Genomic DNA, 25394 nt, shown 5'->3' on the forward strand with positions numbered 1-25394 from the left:
GCTTCCTCTCTTTGGCATCTGAAAACCAGCTAAAACCATCACCTATAGCAAAAACTTAATGAAATTCTGTGCTAAAATGAGCAAATCCCATGTCAGTAGCACTTCAGAAAGGAACAATCTGCTTGGTGGAGGTGTATCTCTCAAGTTAAAAACACTGGATGAGAGGGAAGATAAAGGGACTTATGGAGCACTACCATAAACTGAGAACCAAGAATAAGAAACCTGGGGTAGTTTGTCACAATGTGCCATTTTTGAAAATGGGATCATATTCTGAGAATCTGTGAGCAGCCACACTTTGTAGAGAAAGGACAGGTGTGAGCTGAAAGCTGAATACCCTAAGTGGTTGCAACCCTGCCTGCTTCAAGCAGCCGGGTGTAAAACAGTCACTATGAAGGGGGTGGAAAATAAGCATGGGTCACATTCAAAAAAAATAAAAAAATCCCACAACAAAACTGTTCCCTTGGGCATCCAAGTAGAATACAACATCCAGCTATGGTCAGGCAAGAGTATCTTCCACTACTCTCCTCTACTGTCTGAAGCTGCTGCAGTACAGTGCTGTTTTAGGCAGGCAGCTGCTAAGCTATTCTAGTACTACTGTAAAAGAATTCCAGGTGAGATTCACTTGGACTTCTTTAGATAAAGATTTGAAACACCGAAGTTGCTGTGCTTGAAGGAAACACTTTTTTACTGTAAAGGTGACTGAGCACAGGAACAGGTTGCCCACAGAGCTGGTGGAGTCTCCATCCTTGGAGATATTTAAAAGCCATCTAGGCATTGTCCTGGGCCATGACCTCCAGGTGACCTGCTTGAACAGTCGGTTGGACAAGGTGACCTCCAGAGGTTCCTTCCAACTTCAACCATTCCATGATTCAATGATTTGTGTCAAAAGGTACTTCTATATAGGGCTACTCTAGCATAAACTCCACTGTCCATGCTCTTAACTGAGTGAAATACATCTCCTGACACAACAGTTTCTTCAAAGGATCTGAGTGTTTGGTATCTCAAAGATACAGCAATAATATTATGCTTCATTTTCCATTTCTGAAACAGATCTTGTTTGTCTAAATCCTACATTAAAACAGTTACCACTGTCCCATTTACCTTTGGAACAACATTTGCAAACAGATGATCCAGCAGCTTAACAGAATCTGTGCCTTTTATTTTAAACTTGCCAAATGGTGACAGATCAATCACACCAACTTTTTCCATAACCTGTTTATACTCACGACCCACAGGGTCAAACCAATTTGTGCGCCGAAAACTGGGTCTGAAACAGAGCATTTACACACATAAAACACAATTTGGAAATTTTGTGCTCTTTTCAGCAAAACATAGTCTTCAGTTTCTTCAGTTTAATAATCATTGAAAAGAGCTAGACTTTCCTATTTGTAGGTAGCTTACCCAATATTTTCCTTGGTCTAACATAGCTTAATTATTAAAATCCTTTAACAACAGAGAAAGATATGGGTTGATATTTTATCAACCATTTTGTACAATAAACTGTGAACTGTTCAAATGTTAGAAGAAGTAGTTGTGTGTCATGTAAATTTACAGCATACTTTGTTGCTGAATCATTTATTTGAGTTTAAGGTGTCAGAGGTTTTACTTCTGAACAGCAGAGTGTGTCTCTATTCCTTTATGAGCCTCATTTAGATTGGGACTCCAGTATCCCTGTGGAAAACATTTAAGTGCTGGATGCTCCCAGATGCACACAGGTAACTAGGTAGGCAGACACAGGGTAAAAAAAAAAGAAAGAAAAGAGGATTAGGCTTCTCCTTTGCTGAGAATTATTCAGCAAGGAATCATTTTTTTTCGTGAAAACATTATACTGTGCTTTGATCATATTTATGATCAAATAATAAGAAAGGGAGAAAAACATAAATTTATAATGAATAATTAAATTTATAATGAACAAATTGCTCTCTAATCTTTTCCTTGAGCTAGGTTGCTCCCTGACACCCCATACCTAGCAGAGTTACAGGATACCTTGATGTGTTTTTTGAATTGCCTGCATGATCAGAATAAAATGGATTCTAAACTATATAAAAAACAGTTATGGAAGATCTACCTAACAGACACCTTTAACTGAAATGAATGATAAATGTATGCTTCTTATTATATTTAACTCAGCTGGCCCTTGCTATCATGACAATTTATTGGGGGAGTGGGTATAATCTTTTATTTACTTGTATCCAGTCTCATCTCCAGGTTTGTAGAACCAGTGAGGTTGCTCCCATCCTGCATGAAAGCCCATTGAACATTTTGATTTCAGCAAATCATACAGCCCACTGGTTCTCTCTGTTGGTCTCCCAGCAAATCTTTCTTCTTTAGGGTAACCAACTAGACAGGGGGAAAAAAAAAAAAGAAAAATCATGGCACACTAAATACTGTACATCACCAAGATAGAATATATATTAACACATATATATAAACAGGGAAATCTAGAGGCAGGCTTTGTTGGAATCCATTCGCAGTATATGAATATATTTAAAAGAACACCTTCTTACCGATGTTATTAAAACCATAAGATTCTCTTGCTTTGGCTGCTGTGTATTCTGTGGTGGTCCACTTTCCATACCGGTTGGGATCTAATTCTATCAGGTCAAATGGAGGTTCCCCCTCAAGGATCCAGTCACTGAGGTACTTTCCTATGCCACCAGCGTGTACAATGCCATACCTTAAAAACACAAAAAAGTCCTGTAGTGCCAAATCTTTTTTTGTTTGTTTGTTTTTAAAGATCACTACTAGCACATACTACTAATACATCCCCTAAAGTATTCTAAACTTTTTCCTCTGGCGTTTGTTTGTTTGTTTGTTATACTTTGTCTTGTTTTCCAAGATTACATGTTTTATTGACAGATATTTCTACTGCACCAATGTCAGCAGCAAAACTCCATTGCTAATGTACAGCATTTATCATATGTATATATCACATTATATTTATGTGAAAATAAGTTCTTAGTTATTTGTGAAATCATCCAATGAGCATAACAGAAAAATCCTTGAAGAAACAGTAAGTCTGTCCAAACCCAAGTTTAGATTAGCATGCAGCAATTAAATCACAGACACTCACACTGAATAGTGAAGCTAAAACAAAATTGAATTGCTGTTCATCAACTTTGCATTCTGAATTCTATGCCCTCAATTAAATAGGCAAGGATCTTGTGGAAAAAAAAAAGAAAAGGATGTAATAATTTAATTCTAATGCATATGGATAAGAATAATTAATTCAGGTTACATGGACAACTTAGCTCTGGCACTTCCTAACTGTAGAATGCCTGACTTCATAATATTCATGAGATTACATTGATATAGTGGGGTTTTATCTGTAATTTATTTATTTATTTCAATAAAACAGAAATATTATGAAGTCAGGTATTCTGGAGTTGAATATATGAAATAATTCTGCCAAACACACTCCTTTAGGCTGTCCAGCATAAATATTCAGATTCTCAGCACAAGCTTGCATCACTGCAGTCGATGCAGTAAGGATGAGCACTTGTAAACTGCCACTCTGCAAGTACTACAGAAGAGCTAGCCATTGCTGGAGTTTATTTAATTAGGCAACTCTTAGTTATTCATGGGTATAAGTTTTGTGACCATGGCTACAATGCCTTCAAGAATGGCTGCAGAAGTTTTAGACTTTTAGTCTCCCTCCACCATTCACTGCAGCCAAACCTGCAGGGGAACACAGCACAGAGACCACTGCATGACGGAGGATGACAACAGACCAAGCACAATGAGTCTTTTAGCTTCAGCTGAAGACTGTTGAGCTGATGGCAAGGTAACCCTGGGGAAAAGACAGCCCTTCGATGTTGCTACTACAGGTAGAGCACTGCATGTGGGCTGACTGGTGTCTGTACTCTGCAGAGCTTTGCAGCACCGACTCTGCAATCAGTTGCTTTTGGTGCTCCTAGTTGAGCCTAGGAGATTTTAATTACATTATCAGAGATTTTAAATTATACAGGGTGCCCAAATCACTCATTACCTCGGATAATGGGGAGCTAATTGTATTAATATACCACTGCAGTTCTGCTACACAAGAATGAAACACATGCTTTGCAGGGATGGGCTGTTACAAGTAGCTGTAGAGAGTGGTACAATTTAGGAACCTCAATCTTCATAAGATGATTTAGAAAAAATTTCCTTAATGAACACAACCTGCACTTCTCTGGTTTTCTTCTCTTCTTCCAGTCGCTGCCAGATCATCTTCCCCATTGTCCCTGTCCTATTCTTGTGTCTTTCTTGTTTATGAGTACTTGCTTCTAACTGATTTTCAACTCATTCAATTCCTTTTTCCTAGGCAATCTGAGTCCTTGCACACCGTGGTTCCTTTTCTACCATCTTTGTCCCAGATTTAGCCACTTTTCTATCCCATTTCTGCAGGAAAACTCCTGTTCAGTCTCTGGCTGTGGAATACTACTGTAGATAGAATGCAGGAATCTTAGTGCAAGATTTAGTGAGTCTCTATTAAGTGTTTATGAGCTGCAACACTAATAAAGGATTGTGAAAAGGGCCTTGTGGATAGATTTTCTGAAGAAAGATATGCAGGAAGGTCTTTGGGAGAAAGGTTGCTTCTGCCAAATGTGAAGTTCATTCTCAGAAAATGGGGAAATTATAGCTTTTCAAAAGAAAGACTTCACCCCAAAAATGTTAACACAGCAAAACAACATATCTTCGGAAAATCTCGGTTTTTTGAACGGTTACACTGCTTTTAATTTAACTTTTCTGAATAAAATTCTAGCCTACTCTTCTTAACATTTTCAAAGCTATAAGTAACTGAAAACAGCCTTAAATGGGATGTGTTGAGCAACCTTAATAATAAACAGTGCTACAAGCTCTGCTAACTATACTTATTCTTTGCACATTAAAATGCCTAGCAAGCTGCTAATTTTAGATAATAAAAATCCTCTAAACTAACAGCACTAAGTCCTCTGTCACAATGTCCCTGGTAGTTGACTATGAGATAAGGATTTGCTAATGTACACAAAAAATTACAACACTGGTAGAAACACTGCAGTGACCCAGAAGCATAGAACAGAGTCAAAAGTCCCTGAAAAGCAGACAAGGCAATCCAATGACATAACTGTGGCCTGTGTCTGAACACTTAGAGATTAATCAAATTCCTGAAATAAGTTGTTTAAAGAAACTAAAATATATAACATTGGTCTTCAGTTATTCCTATATGGAACTTTGATCCTGCTCCCATTGACATGAATGAAGGAAAACAGGCTCCAAAGTCTGGCAGCACAGTAATGAACTTAAACAGTCTTTTTGGTGAACAAGGACTAGGCAAACTGTTTTTGTAACTATAAGTTCTGTAAATGTTACTAAAAGATAACATTTTCTTTTTAAATCCAAGCAGCAAAGGTGAATATCTTTCACAATGAATCATTGCAAAATTACCTAGCTTTTTTATTTTGAGGGCCTCAGAAAGCACGTTAGTGGTACTGTTTTATCTTATGATCTGAGGGCTTGTTTGGTTTGGACTGAAAAAAACCTGGAAAAAGCTGAGCTGGATTTTGAACAGCAAATTAGGCAATTGGAAAAACAATGTGAACAGAATGTGTTCAATAACATGTGCCTGGAATTATCTTCAGTTCATTCTACCCACCTTGCATCAATGGTCAAACTAAGACAATTAAACAGAAGTCAGTATGAGTTTTACCCCTGACTTCAGTGGGGCCAGAGCATATAAGATGTAAGTCACATTAAAAGAAAATATCATTATGGGCAGAAGAGAGTAAATGACACCAGTAAACCACCCATTCCTGTTGTCACACTGCCCTCATTTGCTTTCCTCTAGCATTCAGCTACATCATATCTCAGCTCAACCTTCAACAGTCAGAACCATTACTGTGTTTGTATCTCTAGAGCAGTCACCCAGTATGCTGGCAGTCCCTTCTGCTTAGTATGTCTTCCACTCTTCAGCAAAAAGTTAGTAACTCATATTAGAAGTTCTCCCTGTACCAATCAAGATTTCTTGCCACAACTTCAGTGACACCAGTTTCTTCACAGGCCAAACAATTGTTGAACACAATGTAATTCAAAGCAATACACAAAATGAACAGGAAAGTGTATTATAAAGCCCAGCACTTTTATGACTTTAACTTGCTGCACAGACAGTACCAAGTACTACTCATTTCTTGCTGCTTCATAAAGTGTCACAGATACTGGCCTCCAGAATAAACAGAGGAAACAAACTGAAAAAATAGTGAGAGTTATGAAGAAGTAAGAGAGAGCTTGTGTTATTTAGGTAGTGGTAATTAAGACTATTTCCAACTGCATTTTACACAAAATACTTGCAAAACAACCCTTAAACCCATACAAATTTGCAAAGCTTCAGCTGACTGCCAGTTTAACAATATGAAAGACAAAGTTGTTATAAATGATGTACTCACCCAAAACCAATCGCTACCCAGTAATTTCTGACACCCTGATGTGGTCCCACCATAGGAAGAATGTCTGGAGAATAGGTGATAGGACCCGCAATTGTGTTTATGATGTCTGCATTTTTCAGAACTGGGACCATTTCCATAGCAGCCTCAATATGCTCCATTATTCTGTCTAAATCAGACTCAAAAAGTTCTTTTCCAAAACCTGCACAAATATTTGACTCTTATTATACACTTAATTACACCAAAAATACTTACATTTTAAATACAGTTATGCACTCTACAACTATAAAAGTTACATTGTATTCATCATAGCCATAGACGGCATAGTTCAAGCCTTTGCCATCCTACACAAGAAAAATGGTGTGCACAAAACCCCAGTTGCCTGCAGCATGAAGTTTATTGTCACTACAGTTACACTGTCCTTTATACATATTTGTTTAACCCTAAGGTCACACAAACTCAACAATGAAGTAGAAAAGTAGTGGAAAAACATAGAAACTTCCTTCTATGTTAATAAGACCCACTTATTTTTCTTAATATGCCAACAATATGGGGAGGGGAAGAAAGGTATTGCCTGTGTCAGCTTATGATTTCCATGGTGTTTAGTGACCTCCTGGATATATTTCAGCCTTAAGTCTGGGCTCTAAGCATTATTGAACATCACTCTGTAGTGGAACTTGACACGACGAGAGACAATAAGTTCAGGAAGCCATGACAGTGCAATCTAAAGCCCAACAATGCTGATTGCTCTTCCTTAGGAAACACATTGTGGTTTTTTAAAACAGCAACATTGTTGACTTAATATAACTTTCTGTCTAGAAGTGAATGTAAAGCTGAAGCTTAGATATAACACAGTATTTTTTTTAATAAGCAGCAGTATGACATGGTTGTGATTTTTTGTACAAAAAATTCTATACAAATCCACAGCTCTCTTGCACTTATATCCAAGCACAGCTTCTTGTCTAAGATATTCCTTTGCTATTCCTGTGATCCTATTTGATAACCACATTATCTCCGTGGGAACAGCAAAAATCCAAAGCCCCTGCCAGTGTGCTGGAGAGACCAGTAGCTTAGAAAAATCCCTATTCAGTTGCAAAAGGCTACAGAACACAGATTGATGACTGCATCTAATCACAAGACACAGGCATCTGTTCAGAGAGTAGGATAAGACTATGTTGTAGATGTGTATTTTGTGCCTATTTCAAACTGGGGGTTTTCACGTTACATTTTTATTTCTATTCACTGTTACCATTAGAATTCTATTCTGTGAAAAAAAGTTTCTGCATACAATCACTCATTGCAAATATTTTCTGTTTTCCATCACATAAGGCAGCATGACAGGCTAGGATTTATACACATTAAAATATGTGCTAGTGATTATCAAGTTTAAAGATTTAATTCTCTTAATTACCTGGTGGGACTCCATTTGTTACCCATGAGTCCTGCAGCTTCATCTTCTCCTCACTTTCATATGGACCAAATAAAAGACCATCCCTTTCTTGCCTTAGATAATATGATCCTTCTAAGTCACGAATCACAGGCAATTCTGTTTTTAGGGCTTTCACTTCAGGAATAGTTGATGTCACAACATACTGATGATGAACAGGTATGAGAGGGTGCTGCAAGCCAATCATCTTGCCTATTTCACGGGCCCAGAAGCCTAGAGAACACAAAAACCGAAACAGAAATATTCAAAGATTAATTTCCATGATTGGAAAACAGCATTTGCAGGTAGCACTGCGCTTTATGGAATGTGACAAGGAATTTTTTCCCCATACTTTTAATTTTCAAATTATTTTTCATATTATCCAGCATAATTTTTACTCCATAATTCCATGTCCTTATTCCTAATTATACTATCATATATTATTCTAGTACACAGATACTAAAAAAGTATAATTGGAAAGTATAATTGGAAGACACTTAAAAATCAGAATAAATTAGCTCATACCATAGGTGTTAATCTAGCCTCTTACTTTCAACCAAATGAGCTTGTATGTTTTCCCAAAACAGTAGTCAAGTCCTAACACCCCCACAGAGCAAGGCAGTACTTTCTGCCAGCTAACCTCAAGAATTTAAGTTTCTCTGCACACGCATCATGTGACTCATATTAATTATGTCTCTCACACAGCAGTTAATTCATTATGATGTTCGTACTGGTGAGTAGTCAGTGTGTTCTCTCACAGTTGTCCAATTGTGGACAGAGCGTGACCAGAAAAAGCAAGCAACAATTTCCCTGCCCCTCAAGCCTATACAGACCCTTCATGTATACTACTAGCCGTAAGTTAGATAAGACCTAATTCTCCTCTGTTAAGTTCCCTGCAGACTAGCTGTTTCCAGCTGGTCAGACTTGAGGTACCTGTGTCAAAGTCAAGGTGTGGAAGCCACTTAAATGCTAAACTTACTAGTTTGGGCTCTGCCTCATGGCTCGTATCTGCTGTGATATTGGAACATACAGACCCAGGAATCAGACAGATAATTTGACTGGGATGGCAGCTGCTCTAAGAAGCTTGGAATATCCCTCAGCCCTGCTCTTCCTGACTCCTTGGCTCAAGGAGTGGAGGTCTCAGAAGTGGGAATGAAGGGGGAAAATGCAGTGAAGAAGGAGTTCCAGGGAGGTCTAGGAATGAGGGTTGGGGGAAAGCAAAATGAAAGGGGAAGAAGAGGTAGCAGGGCCTTCCAAATAAAAGACTATGTGCTATCTGGCACCCAGGAAAAGAAGGCAGGTCAGCCTGGATCCTGTGGAACCAGCTGATGCCAAACTGTTTATGAAAAAGTACCACCAGCAAGATTTGCTTCCTAACACAGCTGCCCCCGATCCTGGGACTTACGCTTATGATGCGCAGCTTAATATACAACATTTCTTCCCTTCTGCTGCTTACTTGTCTTAGCCAGATGCTCCTACCTCTCTCTGCAATTCCATGCTCTACAAGATTTCACCGAAATTTAGCTCTCAGGGCCTTGAGAGCACTAACAGTCATTAATGATCCTGAGCAGACTCGCCTGGGACTTCTACCCACATCTCTGCCCAAGGGCCCAGGAGCCCCATTTCAGGTCAGCTCTTGGCCTTCAGAACCTGTCTGAGCTGGTTTGATTGTAGGTTTGCCTGTTTACAGTTCTGTCACAACCATGCCCGTGCCTGGTCATGGACCTCATTGATCCAGATCCTGATCCGTGGACTACTTCCCAGCTTGACCTGAGCCCAGTCTCATCTCTGTGGTCGTGCCTGTTGATCGCTGGGCAGTATCTGACCCTGGTTACTGTCACCAGACCTGTTCCTGACCTCTGGATGGACTTCCAGGCTTGGCCTCAGTCTGGCTTCATCACTATGGATCTGCCTGTGCCTCATCCCCACAAACATGTCTGGAGATCTGGACTGTGGGCTGACCCCAGATGCTGGTCCTGGGCCTGCCCTGCTCCCTCCCCTGTGTCCTGTAGGACGGAGCCCTTGCTGGCTTGGCCCCTGCCCTGCCAGCCTTGTTACCACACTTGGCTCCCGGTCCCGCAGGGAGCAGCCGGGCCGCGCCGCTTGCTGCCGCTAACTTGGGAATACATCCTCTCCTCTCTGGCACGGCCTAAAGGCAGAGCAATCAGAAAAGCTGAGTTGGGCCGTGCCGGCCTGTGCCATTCCCCCCACGCCACGAGGGCTGTCAGCCTCTTATTTAGTATTACAAACCAGCCTCAGGGTCTAACACCCACTGTTTTAAAAACGCAAAGTTTCTGAGGAAAACGTTTTCTGTGGTGACTCACTTGACAATTGCTGGCAGCAGGTAAAGCAAGGGAGCAGGCACTCTGGGATCATGATAGAGAGATCTGTGCAGTTAAAAGCCTCTGCCCAGTAAATACTAAAAACCAGTATCTTTTGTTCTGCATTTACCATACATAAGAGTTTTGCTCCTTAATGGCATCTTCACCACTTGGAGGACACTCACTGACAGAACACTTGTTAAGTCTGTTAAATTAGCTCAGGGAAGATCATGCCAGAGTCATACAGGGATTCAAAACATCCTTTAAGGCTACTGAGACCTGATTTATGCTCCCTTATACAAAAAACAACCCCAAAAATTCTAATATATTTGAATTTCTAGCACATCTGCAAGAGTTTCCTCCATTCCACATGACAAATACAAATCTGGATTTAAGTAGAGGCTAACAATCTTCAGGCATTTTCTTTTGATTTGGGCATTTCCATGTCACCTACAAAGAAAACTATTTTAGGGTAAGGTCAGATAATGATCCATAACGGGGAAAGAAAGGTGAAGTAGCAAAAAAATCCGTTGCTAGTATCATGCACTGTTTTCCTGCCAAAATTGCTTGGACTTAAAAAGATATTTGGAAAAAAGATAATGCTCTGGGAATGTGCTTCTAATAAATTCACTATTTTGCTTACTCATTAAAACAGAATGAATGAGAAAATATAGAGAGCAAGCATATTAAAGCTCCTCAAAGAAAATAAAAATGGTAGACAATTTTAGGTCTTTGAAATTTAACTTTGTTTCTTTCAAAATAATATTAAATTTCTTAGCCACTAAGTTTGCAGGAGTACATTACAAACAGCTGATTTTAAATGGATTTTAAATTAAAGGCAAATAGTTTAAGTTTGCTCAAAATCAAATTTTAAATATTGCACTTCTAAAAAAATCACATGATAAGTGCTTATTTAATTGCTTAGAATAGCAACAGCTGACATTTACTAAACAAAAAATATTACAGTTTCTTTGTTTAAAGTTTCTGAACCAAAACTATTACAAACACAAGAATGGGAAAAAGAATATGTTCTCTGAAACAAAATTCCAGTTGCAAGCAGATGTCAAGTCCTATCACACATAGTACAGATACACAAAGGCATAAAATATATCTTGAGGAGGTTTGTAAAGATTAAATTGTAGAGACTGCAAACATGTGATGCTGAAATATTCAGTGGTGGTACTACTTAGCATACCTGTTGAACTATGTAATCTGACTATCTCTTGTTTCTAAAAAAGAGGAAATCTTCCATCACTACATATGTACAAATGGTTGTATATACAGTGTGTACATGTCTGCAAATGTGTGCTTATATACACACACACATACTGTATTTCATATACACAGTATATTCATATTCACACACATATTCACATATACAGTAATTTCACTATTTTTGCAGACTTTAATCAAACATTCCATTATAAATAGGCTGCAAATCACTTCAGCAGGCTCAATAGCAGTTAGTTCACATCAGGGATTATTTATTAGGCATCTGCTTTCTTCCAAAATGGAAATCTCACATAAGGAACAGCTAAAGATTGGTTGAAACTAGTTTGTTCCAGTTCCACAGCAGATGTCAGCTGGGGGATGAGGGGGGAGAGAGAATGTAAAGAGCCTTCTGATGTATTTTTCTCTGCTCATATTGCAACACGAGCCTAAAGTATGAGCTCTGAATTATACCAGACATGATCTGTAGTGGAATGAGGCAAGGCCGAGAAGAAGAATGAATGTTAGCTAAGAGAACATTTATAAGAGATATGTGTTATATAGTATTGATTTCACATCCTTAGCCAGAATGTTAAGCAATATGTGCTTCAAATGCCCATTTTGGCTGAATAGTTAACTACATCAGAGAATCAACTAAATATATTGTTGGTTTAATAACTTATTAAATAAAAAAAAGAGACTATAAAAATTTCACAAGGGCACCTTCTAATTTTTGCATATAAACTTTGAAAAGCATTTACTAGAAAACTCTGCCTAATGTCAACTTAATAGATAAGCCAAAGAAAGATAACTACACTACAAAAAATAAGGAGATTACTACATCTGTGATACTTCATCCATATGATGCAGAGCCAATGGTTAGGAATAACGAATGCCTAGAAGTCTGTGGCCTAAATAAGAAGCCTGACTGCCGAAAGAGTGGCCTTTCCATTCCGTAATCTTGGATCATTCCCAGACCAGTACATCCATACCGTGTAACAAATGACATAAGGATCTTATTAGTAAGAGAGCTTATGATTTTGTAACTGAATGCTGTCCCATAATTCATGCCTGAAAGCCATGAACTGAGAGTCCAAAGAAAATCAAATATTGATGCCTCTCATCTTCTAAGTGCTTGACTTTGCAGTCTAAATAAAATTCTTTTAATTACGTTTCCCTGTTTCTGTGATTCCTTGCTTTCTAAAAAGCTTGTGAACTCTTCTAGACCTCTTTCTCTCCAACATGTCATTATGTGGCACTGTATGGACTTCATGACACAGTCCATGCACATACTTAGAACCTCAAGGTGAACTTTTTCAGATCCCTGGTACTTTAGCTGGGCTTATAGCAATACCAGGTGATCACCTATGTATGGGAAGCATATGATGAGAAAGCACACTTTTCAATGGGTTTCTCAGTTAATCTTTACTGAAAGCCTGGAATGATCTAACATGGGTCTGTCTACATCCCAGATACTGGAAGAAAGGTCACTTAGTAAAGCTTATCCTCTCAGAGTTCAGCCGTTTTATCCCATTCCCTCCAAGTTTCTCTCTATCCCAATCTTCTCTCTACCCCACCCCTGCTTGCCCCATACTTTTTCTTCTTTCCTCCTCAATCTCATACCCCACTCTTTTTACTCCAGTCCTTACATCCTTCTTCAGCTATTTTGCCTCTGTGTGCAAATCAGTCGCCCATGTTTGTCATAGCCTGTCACACCTGCCTTCTCTTCCTTCCAATCTACTCTCATCTACATCTCCCTTGGTACTCCACCAGTCTTTCATGCTCAGACAGCTCAAGCAGCCTCAGTTTTCCCGTCTTAGTTTCACATACAACCAGTCCTCAAGTATCCTTTCTGATCTTTTTGTCCAGAAAGCTCCAGATCCAGTTCCCTTAATGGAAGATCCCTTTCTGCTATCCCTCTCTATGGTGTCATCCTCACTGTCGCCATGCCCACAGTTCCTCACAGTTTGAGTTTCCTTATTCAGCAAGTCCTCCAGCACATAAGTGTTCCACTTGCTGCCAGTGCTCACAACCACCTCCAGGAAACTTTCCCAAGCATTTCACTCCCCCAGTACATCTATTCCCCTTCCAGTACAACTCATAATTCCAGTTGTCAGCCATGGTTATTCTACCCACCAGCAAGAGGAGTCCCTGCCTCACTCAACTTCTTCATTTTATCAGCTTTGCACTGAAAAGATGGTTTTTTCTTTTCCACTACACAGATGTAAAAAGGAATTATAAAGACATATCCTCGCTCTCAGTTCACTTGTCCCATCTGAGCAAGAAGAGAAAGTCCTCTTGAGCCATCACAGCTTCCTACTGAAGTCTGATTATTCACTGAGACAGGATGTATGAAAGACTCATGTCCTAAAATGCAGATATGATTCAGTATGAGACAGACAGAGTCTGCAAAAACTTAATCCGAATGGTAAATATGAAGCATGTTTTCATACAATTGAAAACAGAAAGTCTTTCACTAGAAAGTAGAAGGCATGCTTCACGTAGGAAGTGTTGATAGTTTCACCAATAATATATTTTTCTATAACTTGTATAAAATAGCATAAAAATAAGTGAAGTTTAGATGGCATACAGGTTTTTAGGCCTATCAACTTATTTAGTAAAACAAACATAAATCCAAAGGACTCCTGTCCAGAAGCTCTTTGAAGCAGAAACATCAGTTTGGCTTCTTTAACACAATGAAGAATAAAAATTGCATATGTAAATACAAGTTCCTTTGAGTTAGGAAATTTTTATTGCATGAAAAAATGTATTGTTAAGCCAATTGCATGTTTAAAATACTACTCAAAGGGCAACAAAAATCTTCTGTTTCAAGGATAGAGTATAATCTTAGAGAGATAATACTGAAATAGGCAAGCTTATCTTACTTGCTGCAAATCCTCAGTCTCTTTGAAAAAACAGTGAAGATATTTCTACTTCATTTGTACACCTCTTTTCCCTTCCTAAGTAGCTCTCATAAGATTTAAGAAGACAAGACACATAGAGATAGCCTGTCTGTTCTACACAACTTACTGTAGACCAGTAAAGGTCGCTTCTGCTACTAAAATCTAACAAGACAGTCTGACTAGTTACTGCTGGAGACAATCCAAAAAGAAATATTATTAATGCCTAGTCAAGGACAACTAACATAAGAGCTAAATTTTCACAACACTGTAAAATAACATGTGCAAAGTACGTTTTACCACAAACCAAGTAAATAGTCAAAACCATATATTACTTATTCCAAAAAGTAAACCACACAATTCAGTACAGATGCTCCATGTCAGCTATTTTGTAAATCTGAAGAGTATACATATGCTTATGTTACCTGCAGCATTCACAATCCTCTTTGCTCGAATTATTCCAAGTGGAGTTTCAACTTCCCATGTCCCATCTGATCGGGGGTTTAGATTAGTCACTTGGACAGGGTAATTTAATTGGGCACCGTATTTTCTGGCTCCTGCAGCCAAGGCCATAGTGAGAGAATAGGGATCAATATGACCATCTCCAGGGTTATACAGGCCAGCTAAAACCTGAGTGGAGGTAAAAATCCACAAAATTAAGGAAATTAAAATTTATCAAAATTAATTTTTTAAAAGCCACTTTGTTTCTTGAATGCTGTAAACCTTGAGGAGCCAAATCAAAATAAATTTTCAAAACAAATAGTATCAGGTCTTCAGCTAGCCAACTTAAAAATGGTGTAAGAAAGTAAAATTGCTCAGTTCTCCTACACAATCAAGGGCTGCAACACTTTAATTTTATAATATTATATATATTATAATTAGCAGTACACATACTGGCATACAGGATGCACTAAAATGCATTTGAGTCTGACTTTAGTTTATAATGTACCTTTTTTCACTGAAAAACAAGAATGTATTGTACAATTTGTATAAAAAGACCTTGTGTCTACAAATCTGATAAACCAGTATTTAATTGCAATGGAAGTTTTTTTTTATAAAATTAGGTTCTTTACCATATCCATGTTCAACAAGGGAAACAGTTCTTGTACTTTCTCGGGCGTGATTAGGTACTGCTCTGTTGGGTGCCAACCAGCACGAGTCATTTGGTATTTGAATTCATCTACCCTAGTGGGAGTTGAAGCAATTCTGATGCTGCCAGGACAATGAAACCCCACAGCCTAAAATAAAGAGCAAAAGTGAATTACTGAAAGAACTTTTACTTATCTCCATAAATGCATGTTCCTATGCTATGGGAAATCTACAAGAATTTTGCCACTAACATCACTGAAAAGAGACTCAAATAAGGTAGGTGCCCTTGAAGGAGCAGGACTCAGTTGTAAACTCCTAGAGAAAAAAAAATTTTAAAAAGAGTTATCAAATTAATGTTCTAGGTTACTACATACTATCTTCAAAACAGTTATAAAAAGCTTTTCTTGAATGTCATGATGCTATTATTTTTATTGAGATTTCATAAATGTTTGAATTTATGCACTCATATATTTTTAAAAATACAATCAGACACAGCTCAAAAATAAATATATAATAATTTATATTAAGACTATCCCCTGCACAATTTTCTGTTTAGATGCTGCAGAATAAATTTAACTTATTAAGCACCTTTATTGGCACAATGAATAACCACCCACCTTTTTTTGTTTTTTTAATAAATTAGAAATCCTTATACAGCTGGACACTGAATGCCCACTTTCTGGTACACACTGTTTACTTCACCTTTTGTGTGTTACCTCACAGGACATGAATATGGCTAAATGACTGGTTTAGTAGAAATCACAACAATAATCTTCTGTAGTATCTTATCTAGCTGAGCAGTAGAATGAAGAAAAAAGTATTTTATTACAATTATCAAGTTTGTAGATTAGTACAGTGAGGTTCATTAAATTTCTGCTGTTGTCTGAAGCAAGCATGAGTTTCGTAAGTGAAATCTATGGCTGAATGATGTCAGATAAAAAAGATGACCTGTGTGTTTCTCTGCAAATGCATTCCTTAAGTCACTAAATAAAAACACATTTCTGAAAGGGACAGGAAGAATTGCAGCTATCTTCTCAAGTACAGACAGCATCATATCATATGAATTTTTCAGTGGACATGTTTAAAGCAGGAGTGTATCATAATCAATCCATTCATTCCAGATACTTGATGCTATTTGAACTCCTATACGAAGCTAAAGTTGCAGACTCTCAGTCTGCTGAGCTTCTGAGATGTTTAATGAAAACCATTTTCTTAAATTTCAGAGGGATCTGGGAAACCATCTAAAATATTTGGTGACTACACACCAAACTATATGCAGGCAGGAGTATATATTTCAATAACATGGGAGCTTTATTATAGTCATGAACACACACATAATCAACTTGTCAACTCCAAACTTTTTGCAATACTATTCATAAGGTTAACAATGATCTGAATTAATAATTACAAGGATAAGTAGATTACCTGTCCAGTCTCTTCTTCCAGCTTTTCATAGAGTTTGATGCTGTAAGAATGGATTTTCTTCAGGTTTATTCCAGGATGAAAATAAGTAGTTAAACCAGCCTCAAATAATAAATAGGAACAACAACACAGAGATATGATTAGAAATGCAGTGTTTTCTTTCCCCTCTTCCAACTGTCATCCAAAAAGAAACTGTCAAGATACTGTAAAGAAAAGCAACACATGGATAGAGCCAACTGCTACAAAAATAAAAATAAAACCCTTCCCCTACTTACGGCATTCTTGTTCTCTGCATGCGTGCTTTTCCACCTGTCTTTTCTCATCAAATTTGTCAACTCATGACACTGTTGCAGTTGTTCTTTCCTATAGTTTCCTTTCTTCCTTAAATTATTCAGTTGTCAGTTTCAATCTTTTGGAAGAGAGGCACAACTCCATTCCCAATCAACTAAATCAACTGATTGTCCTGCTACATGCCCTGTAGTGGGATCTTTTCCTTGTTGCAAATGGAGATGGGAGAGAAACCAAACCCTCACAAAGACCAGTTCTTAACACAAGTTATTACTTTGCTGGGGTTTGAACAGCAGGGTGGCAGAAGTCAATATTCTTCTATTCTCAACAGTTGTCTCATGTGGCAGTTGAAGATCAATTGCTGCATTGCAGAAGTAGCTTAAGAAATGACTAATATTACTGAATTTTTATTTTTTATTAAATTTTATTACTAAAATTACTGTATTGTGCACATCATTTTACTACCTCTGACTTTAGAAAGCTGTCAAGCCCTTTTGGGTTCATACAAAGGTAAAATCAAGAAGTTACTACAGCATCTTCTATATTTAAGGAAACTGTTCACCTGCCTACAAGAGACAGCCGCATCAATCTGGCAACATTCATAGCTTCAGACATTTAGCACTTAAAAAATCCCAGAGTAAAATGTTACTGAAGTTAAGCATATGTCTTTTTACCTCCTGAATTTAACATCTCACTGAAAAGCTTCTTCCAAGTGACACAACAGAAATGCAAAATTCCCTTAGGTTTTCAAGCTAAGTAACTACATCGATTTAAACACTTTATATAGAGAGAGAGAGTGTGTATTTTGCTAACTAAAATAAAGCTTATTCACAGATGAAGGTTGCTTCAGTTAAGGGAGCTAGACATCAGAGTCCACCTTTGAGTTCACTGCCATTCTAAAAAAAAAATCAGGAAATCTAAAGATGAAAGATAACACATACAGTAGAGCTTTGATAATTTTCTTCCAAGTTGCCTAGTATGCACATAGAATCATATAATCATAGAATAGTCTGGGTTGGAAGGGACATTTAAAGGTCATCTAGCCCAACGCCCCCACAACGAGCAGGGACATCTTCAACTAGATCAGGTTGCTCAGAGCCCCGTCCAATGTGACCTTGAGTGTTTCCAGGGATGGGGCATCTACCACCCCTCTGGGCAACCTGTGCCAGTGTTTCACCACCCTCACTGTGAAAAATTTCTTCCTTATATCTAGTCTAAATCTAACCTCTTTTAGTTTAAAACCATTACTCCTTGTCCTATTGCAACAGGCGCTGCTAAAAAGTCTGTCCCCATCTTAGATGGTATCTCTATACTCCTGCTTAATGGCTCAGCTTACCGCAGATTACTTTTTACCTTTCTGCTTTGGAATTCCTCACGGAATTTGGTCACGAGTAGTCATGTCTATGTTAGTTTTGTATTTCAATTCTTTAAAACAAGTGTGACTAAGGAAGATGTGACTTAACTATTGTTGATTTTAGCTTGTCAACTCTGTTCTGTGCTATGTATTTTAGGCACTATGTAGTGGAGTAGTTCTATACATGTGAATAACAAAAGCAAGATTTAGTGGTCTTTAAAGATATATTTTAATTCCAACTAATTTAATTATGCTAAGAACCTATTAAACATTACACTTCTCTATAATTAACATCAACATATATTGCATGAATTGGAGCACATATGCTCATTTTTTGAAACCATGGCCTCTTCTGACCCGTCTTTCTTGATGCAACTTCACATTTAAGACCTGATCTTTTTCTTCAGAAACAACTAGCTTCAAACTGCTCTTAGCAAATGGCTGACACTCAGATACCACATACCTCAAAAATCATAAATCATGCTCACTGCCTGAGATGACAGATACTCAGTATCTTCAGAACAAGAGTATGACAAGTGTCTGGCATTACTCAATATATGTCTTTATGCTAGCTATGGTGTTAAATGTTTCTCCTACCTTTATTTAGGATGATTTTATCTTTCTGATATCTTAAAGTTTATATACAATATCCTGGTGTAACACATGAGTGAAATGTCAAAATAAACCAATGGAAAAATGTGCAAAATTAATAATCTACCAGTTGTGCCTGTATTTTATTAATAAACTTGGCGCTAGTTCTCGAAGTATGTTTGGTATTGTTCATTACCACAACAATCTGAGTTTAAAAAGTGATCACACAGATCTGCAAGAGGAAGAAAAATCTACTAAGGGCCACATTAAGCACAAAGCAGGCATGCTGAATTCAGGAAGTCCCTGGGCTAGATTAATAGTGTGGAAAAACATTACTTGTCCTTTTCTTCCTATCATATCGGATCGTCATCATACTGGACACTGCTGGAGACTAGGTATTTGACTAAATACATTTTTGATCTCATTTGATACATGTGGTTTTACGTTGTTGTGAACACATTTATTTTAATTACCTCAGACTAAAACCTAGGGCTGTTTCACTGCAGAATTTGTAATTAAAACTTGCCTGTTTCTTAAAAAGTAAATCCTAAGTGCCTTTTTTTCTGTATATACAGAATAAAGAAATAAATTAGGCATTGAAATGTTTATATTTTTTAGCCATTTTCAATATCCTATGAGTAATTAATTGACACATGCCTGCAAATTGTGTCTTCTTATATTATTTTTACTGTCTTCTTTAATTTATGTAAACATTTTCTGGTCTTTTGTCATTTTTCCAAATGTAGTAATGTATTTTCCAGATGTAGGAAAATTCCATTTTAGTGGTCACTGTTAGTAAAGTCATTTGACCCAGCCGAACCACAAATCACTTGCAAGTCAGCTATAAACCCATATACATTCAAGAGAATGTAATTGCAAGAATTAAATCAAAACTTCTCTCTCTGACATGAAAGAGAATAAAAGAGTTTTAAACACACTTGATGCTTTTTGGCTTCAGATAATGAATATTTCTGATTTCAGGAGTGCAGCTGGGAGACATCTATAACCTGTCTGGACTATATAAAACTAGGATCATAGAATCATAAAATAATTATCATAAAATAAACTGATTGAATAAGACCTCAGGAGGTCTCTACCTAGCCTCATACTCAAAGCAGGGTCATCTATGAGATCAGACCAGGTTGCCCAAGATTTTCTCTTGAAAATCCTCAAGGACAGAGACTGCACTACTTCCTTGGCCAAGTACAGGACTTAGCATTTGTCCTTGTTAAATTTCATGAAGTTCCTTTCCTTCCACCCCTCCAGCCCGTCTAGGTCCCTCAGCATGGCAGCTGTGCCCTTGAGTGCATCGACTGGTCCCCCCACTTTGGTGTCAACTGCAAACTTGACAAGCATTTACTTCATCACCTTCTCCAGATCACTGATAAAGATATTAAACAGGAAGAGTCCCAAGACAGACCCCTGCAACACTCTATTTGTTTCCAGCCTTTGGATAGAGTAGGACTGATTAATCACTATCCTCTGAGCCCAACCATCCAAACAGTCTTTTAGCTATCTAGTTATCCAGCCATACAGAACATAACATCTTCAGTTGAATGCATGAATATTCTGTGAGACAGTGTCTAAGTCTTGCTAAAATCCAGATAAGTGACATCAACTGCTCTCCCCTTGTCTACAAATTCAGTCATTTTATCATAGAAGGCAATCAGGTTTGGTCAGACATGATTTATGCTTGGCAAATCTAAGCTGACTGTTCCCAACCACCTTTTTTCTCCTTTATGGGCCCAGAAATATGATCTGAGACTCACTCCATGATTTTCCCCAAGAATCAAAGTATGGCTAGCTGGCCTTTAGTTCCCTTGCTCACCCCTTTGGCTTTTTTTAAAGATGCATACATATGCCCTTCTCCAAATGTTGGGCACTTCCCCTCACCTCCACAGTCTTTTAAAGGTGATAGATCCCCAGCCTTGCAATGACATCAGCAGCATTCTTGCATTCAGCTCATCAGGTCCAATATATGTGCCTGAGTCAAGCTCTCTCAGGAATTATTGTCTTGATCCTCACTCACTGCTGGTAGTTCCTCTTCTCCTCCTCTGCTCAGAGCACAGAGGCCTGAGAAGTCTTTTCAGTGAAAACTTGGGCAAAGGCAGCATTGAGTACTTCAGCCTTATCAGTGTACACTGTGAACTGAATTACCCACCTCATTCAGCAATGGTCCTGCATGGTCCTTGTTCAGCCTTTTATGTTCCTTACAAGTCTTAACTCTAGTTGACTTTGGCTTTCCTAACATCACCTTTACATGCTCAGGCAAATTTTCTAAATTACGCCTTCATAGCCTTCTCCTGCTTCCACCTACTGTATACCAGAGTTTTGCTCTGGAACTCAGTCATGAGTTCCATGTCTGGCCCAGCTGGCCTCCCAATATGTGTTTCAGGGTGGACCAATCTTGTACTTGAAGGAGATTTGCTCGAGGTTTTACTCTATTTTTGTAAAACAGAGATTATGTTATTGTAGTTGAACATGATCTAGGAAAAAGAATTTTAAGAATGGCCACTTTGCTATGAGAATTGACACAGTGATTTTAAGGCATTTTTATAGTTAAAATTTTTCTTTGTTGAAATGTTCATGTATCAGTGTTGTTCTATTCCAAAATGTTTCAGATTTTATACTAACACCATTTACTAAATTAGCATTCTGGAGGAAAACGGCATTAAAACTGTTATTACCTAGATGCTCTCTTCTTGCCAGTTTGACCAAATTGTAACAAGTTTTTATTTGTCATGTGCTGTGCTTTATTAACCCTTAATTAGCAGCAAAATCAGTTGCACGTTGCAAGAAAAAGTATCACATAATGGAATGGTATGTTAAATATTTTCTTAGAAAACACCTTTTAAAAAAGTAACAACGGAAAAATTTATTTGCTGAGTTATATATCCCTTGTTCAGTCCCTAGGGCTTCAATGAGATTGCAAATGATCTGACCTGCAGAATAATACAACTTCATGAGTTCTTAAAGCCTAAGTCCTGACCTAATTTACACACATATAGTAATGACTACTATGTCATGGTTAGATAGGTATAAAAATGAGCAGCACATGCTCTGTTATTCATATCTTCTTATTACTGATAATATAAATACGTTCACACTTTCTGTGCTTTTTTAAATAAAATGAAAGTCAGCCAAATTTATCTCAGACCTGAGAAGTGGAAGAAAGTTTTGGCAGCAACACTAGCAGGAATACGATCTATATGAAACACGATCCTGAGCTCTGACAGGACCTACCGGACTGTGAAAGAGGGAAAATGTGGTATAGTACAGCAACATCTGAACCAGATTTTCAACATTTGGGACTGCAGGCAACACACTATCCGCCACTGCATGTGCTAAATATGTGTGTAATTTTCATCTGCATCTAGTATTGTAGCACTGTGAGGAAACCACTGATAAATGCACAGTGTGTGCTCTAACAAAGAGCACCCAGTCACAGTTTTGATCTTTCTCATCATCTGAAACAGCATCAGCTTTTTCATCTTCAAACACAGCACCCTAATACTGTGTTCAATGAAAAGAGACAGTATACATGTAGTTTACCTAATAGTTATCCATTTTTAACCTGTTCCATAACTAGGTCTTGCTGTGTTAATGTAATCAAATTCTGTTGCAGCAGGTGCCACGAAGCAGCCCTCTGAATAACTCAGTGCAGGAATTTTCTCTGCTGCGCTTCAGGTCTCTCCCTGCTTTTGAAACAGCTCCTCGCTCAGTGCTCCATCGCTGCATTCACTAAGAAGTGGGGCAAAAATACTGAAGGAGAGGTAGCTTTTACAGAGTTATAAGCAATAAGCTAGAGTAAGCGAGTATAACAAGAACAAAGAAAACATATAGAAACAACCCCCATTCATGGATTTTGGTTTCTTATTCAATGAGGGGATGTTTGTTATTTTTTACACACTTATTGTTCTGTATATGCACTGGGTAAATACAATTCAGTCTGTGCCTCAGTCATATACTTAAGTCTCAGTTATCTCTTTGAGCATTTCATAGTTACCATTCAAGACGCAAGATATGTGATCTGACATTATACATGGTGCTGCTCTGTTCAGTGAACTGCATCACCTGTGGTATCATTCTTTCTAAGGGAGACGTAATTACTGAATTTTGTTTTTCCTAACTCCATAGAGTGTGCTTTCTTTTGCTTTGTTTGTTGAAAAGCAAGTAAAATGAAATATAAACCTACTTACACATTTCAGGCACTAATTTTTTTAATTTAATTTTTTACTGTTGTTCACTCATAAGGCCCTATAACACATACAAGATCTGCACTAAGGTGAAGTATTTCAAACTTCAGACTTCCTCCCTTGGTAAAAGTATGAGAATACAAATCAAATATAATCTATCTGAGTCACCCTTCTCAATTTGCTCCTGAAAGTCACTAAGATATTATAGCTAACTATAGTTAACTATTGCATAAATGGTCTATTGTATTAATAGAGTAGTTCTAGAGACGGCAAACTGTTGGTTTTTCACTCTTTTATATTGCTACACACAGGGATAATATCCTCTCAGTTTCATCTGAGCGTAGCTAGAAATGAATGGAAAAAGCATCTATTATTGCGGCATGCTTTATTTAATTTCATTACACTACCTACTCCAGCCATTGACATAGAAATACGTAAGTCCATACATACATGTGCACCAGTATGCCGATGTGATTAGCATCATTATAGGAGCTGTCCCCACCCTGTCATTATTACATGTATGTCTTTTAAACTCTTCTTCTTAGAGTACAGGCAAATATTAAGTCTAAAAAACCCCCACAGCATACAGTTGTTAGCTTTGCTTCTCCAAGATTTTGTGTAATGTCAGAGGTGGCAGGAAAGAAAGCTCTTGTTTCTAGGAAGAATCTGTCTCTGGGACAGTGATATTCTCTGAGAACTGGACACTGATGCTGCTTCTTGATTACTTCTTTTTCAGGATGGCACATATAAAAATAATAATTATACATAAAATAATGCCAAATTTTGCATTTCTGGTTTATGCATGACAGTGCAACCACTTGCAATGATGAAGTCTGCAGTATAACTTAGATTACCTTCAAAATAAAACCTTAAATTTAACAAGTCTAAGTTAAACTAAAGTTTAAAGTCTAAACCAGTTAACTGCCAAAAGTATATAATACTACTAACAATTACCTTCCAGTAATTTCAAAATACAATATTTGTCCCAATTTTTACAAATGAGAAAAGTGTACTATTGATAAGATAAGAAGTCAGTGCTAAAGTTTTTATCTATAAAATAACCAAGATAGTTATCTCTGGAAAGCCAGGTAATATAAAGGTAATGAAACTTCCACCACCATTAAATACACAAACTGCTCTTAATATCTGAGAGACTAAGAAAACATTTCTTACTGCATGCCAAGTAGATCCTGCAGTCAGCTCAGATTTTTCTAGCAGAACAACATCCTTCAAGCCAGCCTTAGCCAAGTGATACGCTAGACTCACACCAACGCAACCACCTCCGATGATCACCGTATCTGCTCTATCTTTCCCCAGGGAAGGAGACTGGGTTTCTTTCCTGGGGAAAAAAAAAATTACTGACAGTTACAAAACGACAATTACATTTTTGCCCATCTCTGTTTTTTCATAGCTCAATCACAATATAACTTGGTGCCTGCTTGGCAGTCTATGTGACACACCTGACTTAAAACCTAGTTTGTTCACTCAATCTTCTTTCGAAGTAAATGCTCTTAGAGGGTGATAAACAGTTGTAATACAAAAAGCAAAGCAAGTTTGCTTCCACTCACAGCTTTAAATCTTTGTTATTTGTCCAATATGCCCTTACATGTAGACCCTATTTTTCAATGAGAAACTGTACCCCTGAAATGACAGTGTCAAAACCTGACTTTTCAAAAGTGCTATAATGTATGCAACTCAAAGAGAAAGTCTTTAAAAAAGTCTCCTTAGTAAAGCTCCTCAATAAATTTCTAAAGCCAATGTCAGCAGACTACATCAGTGTTTGTATTCATGAACAATGAAACTTCATGTTTATTTTCACGTTCTATTTTGACAGGTTCTACTTTGCTGAAGACTAAACATTATAGAAACAGGTTTTTGTCAATGGCTCTCAGCTGCTACTACATCGTGCTGCATTTTCACAACCACTTTGAGCCATCACAAACCAGAACTGCTGCCATAGGCAGTCCCATTCTCATCTGATCCTCCTCTCTACTGCCCCATCCACAGAGAGCCAAGCAGCAAGCCAGATCATGAAATTTATCCAAATTTTAAAAAAGACAGCTTTTTGGATGTGAGACAAGGTAGGACCTCTTAGTACAACAGCAGTACAGACTATTGTGAAACGACAGTATCTCTCCATTCAGGACAGTTAATCAACACTCAATTTTATCTTCCCTCTCTTTGTACATATTTGCTTTTG

General features: G+C 37.7%; 1 protein-coding gene across 1 annotated transcript in view; it reads right to left on the reverse strand.

Moving 5' to 3' along the window:
• The window catches only part of DMGDH (dimethylglycine dehydrogenase), a gene marked incomplete at its 5' end in the record, with an annotated part of 43894 nt that extends 19361 nt beyond the window's left edge, over positions 1–24533 (reverse strand). Inside the window, 9 exons of the mRNA XM_010288995.1 lie at positions 1102–1267; positions 2187–2340; positions 2508–2677; positions 6402–6600; positions 7810–8058; positions 14680–14884; positions 15328–15492; positions 16769–16867; positions 24368–24533. Coding sequence (XP_010287297.1) covers positions 1102–1267; positions 2187–2340; positions 2508–2677; positions 6402–6600; positions 7810–8058; positions 14680–14884; positions 15328–15492; positions 16769–16867; positions 24368–24533 — 1573 coding nt within the window. The remainder of the gene's footprint in view (positions 1–1101; positions 1268–2186; positions 2341–2507; positions 2678–6401; positions 6601–7809; positions 8059–14679; positions 14885–15327; positions 15493–16768; positions 16868–24367) is intronic.
• Between the last annotated feature and the right edge of the window lie 861 nt (positions 24534–25394).

Source organism: Phaethon lepturus, unplaced genomic scaffold (assembly GCF_000687285.1).
Source record: "Phaethon lepturus isolate BGI_N335 unplaced genomic scaffold, ASM68728v1 scaffold9526, whole genome shotgun sequence".
Taxonomy (NCBI): domain Eukaryota; kingdom Metazoa; phylum Chordata; class Aves; order Phaethontiformes; family Phaethontidae; genus Phaethon; species Phaethon lepturus.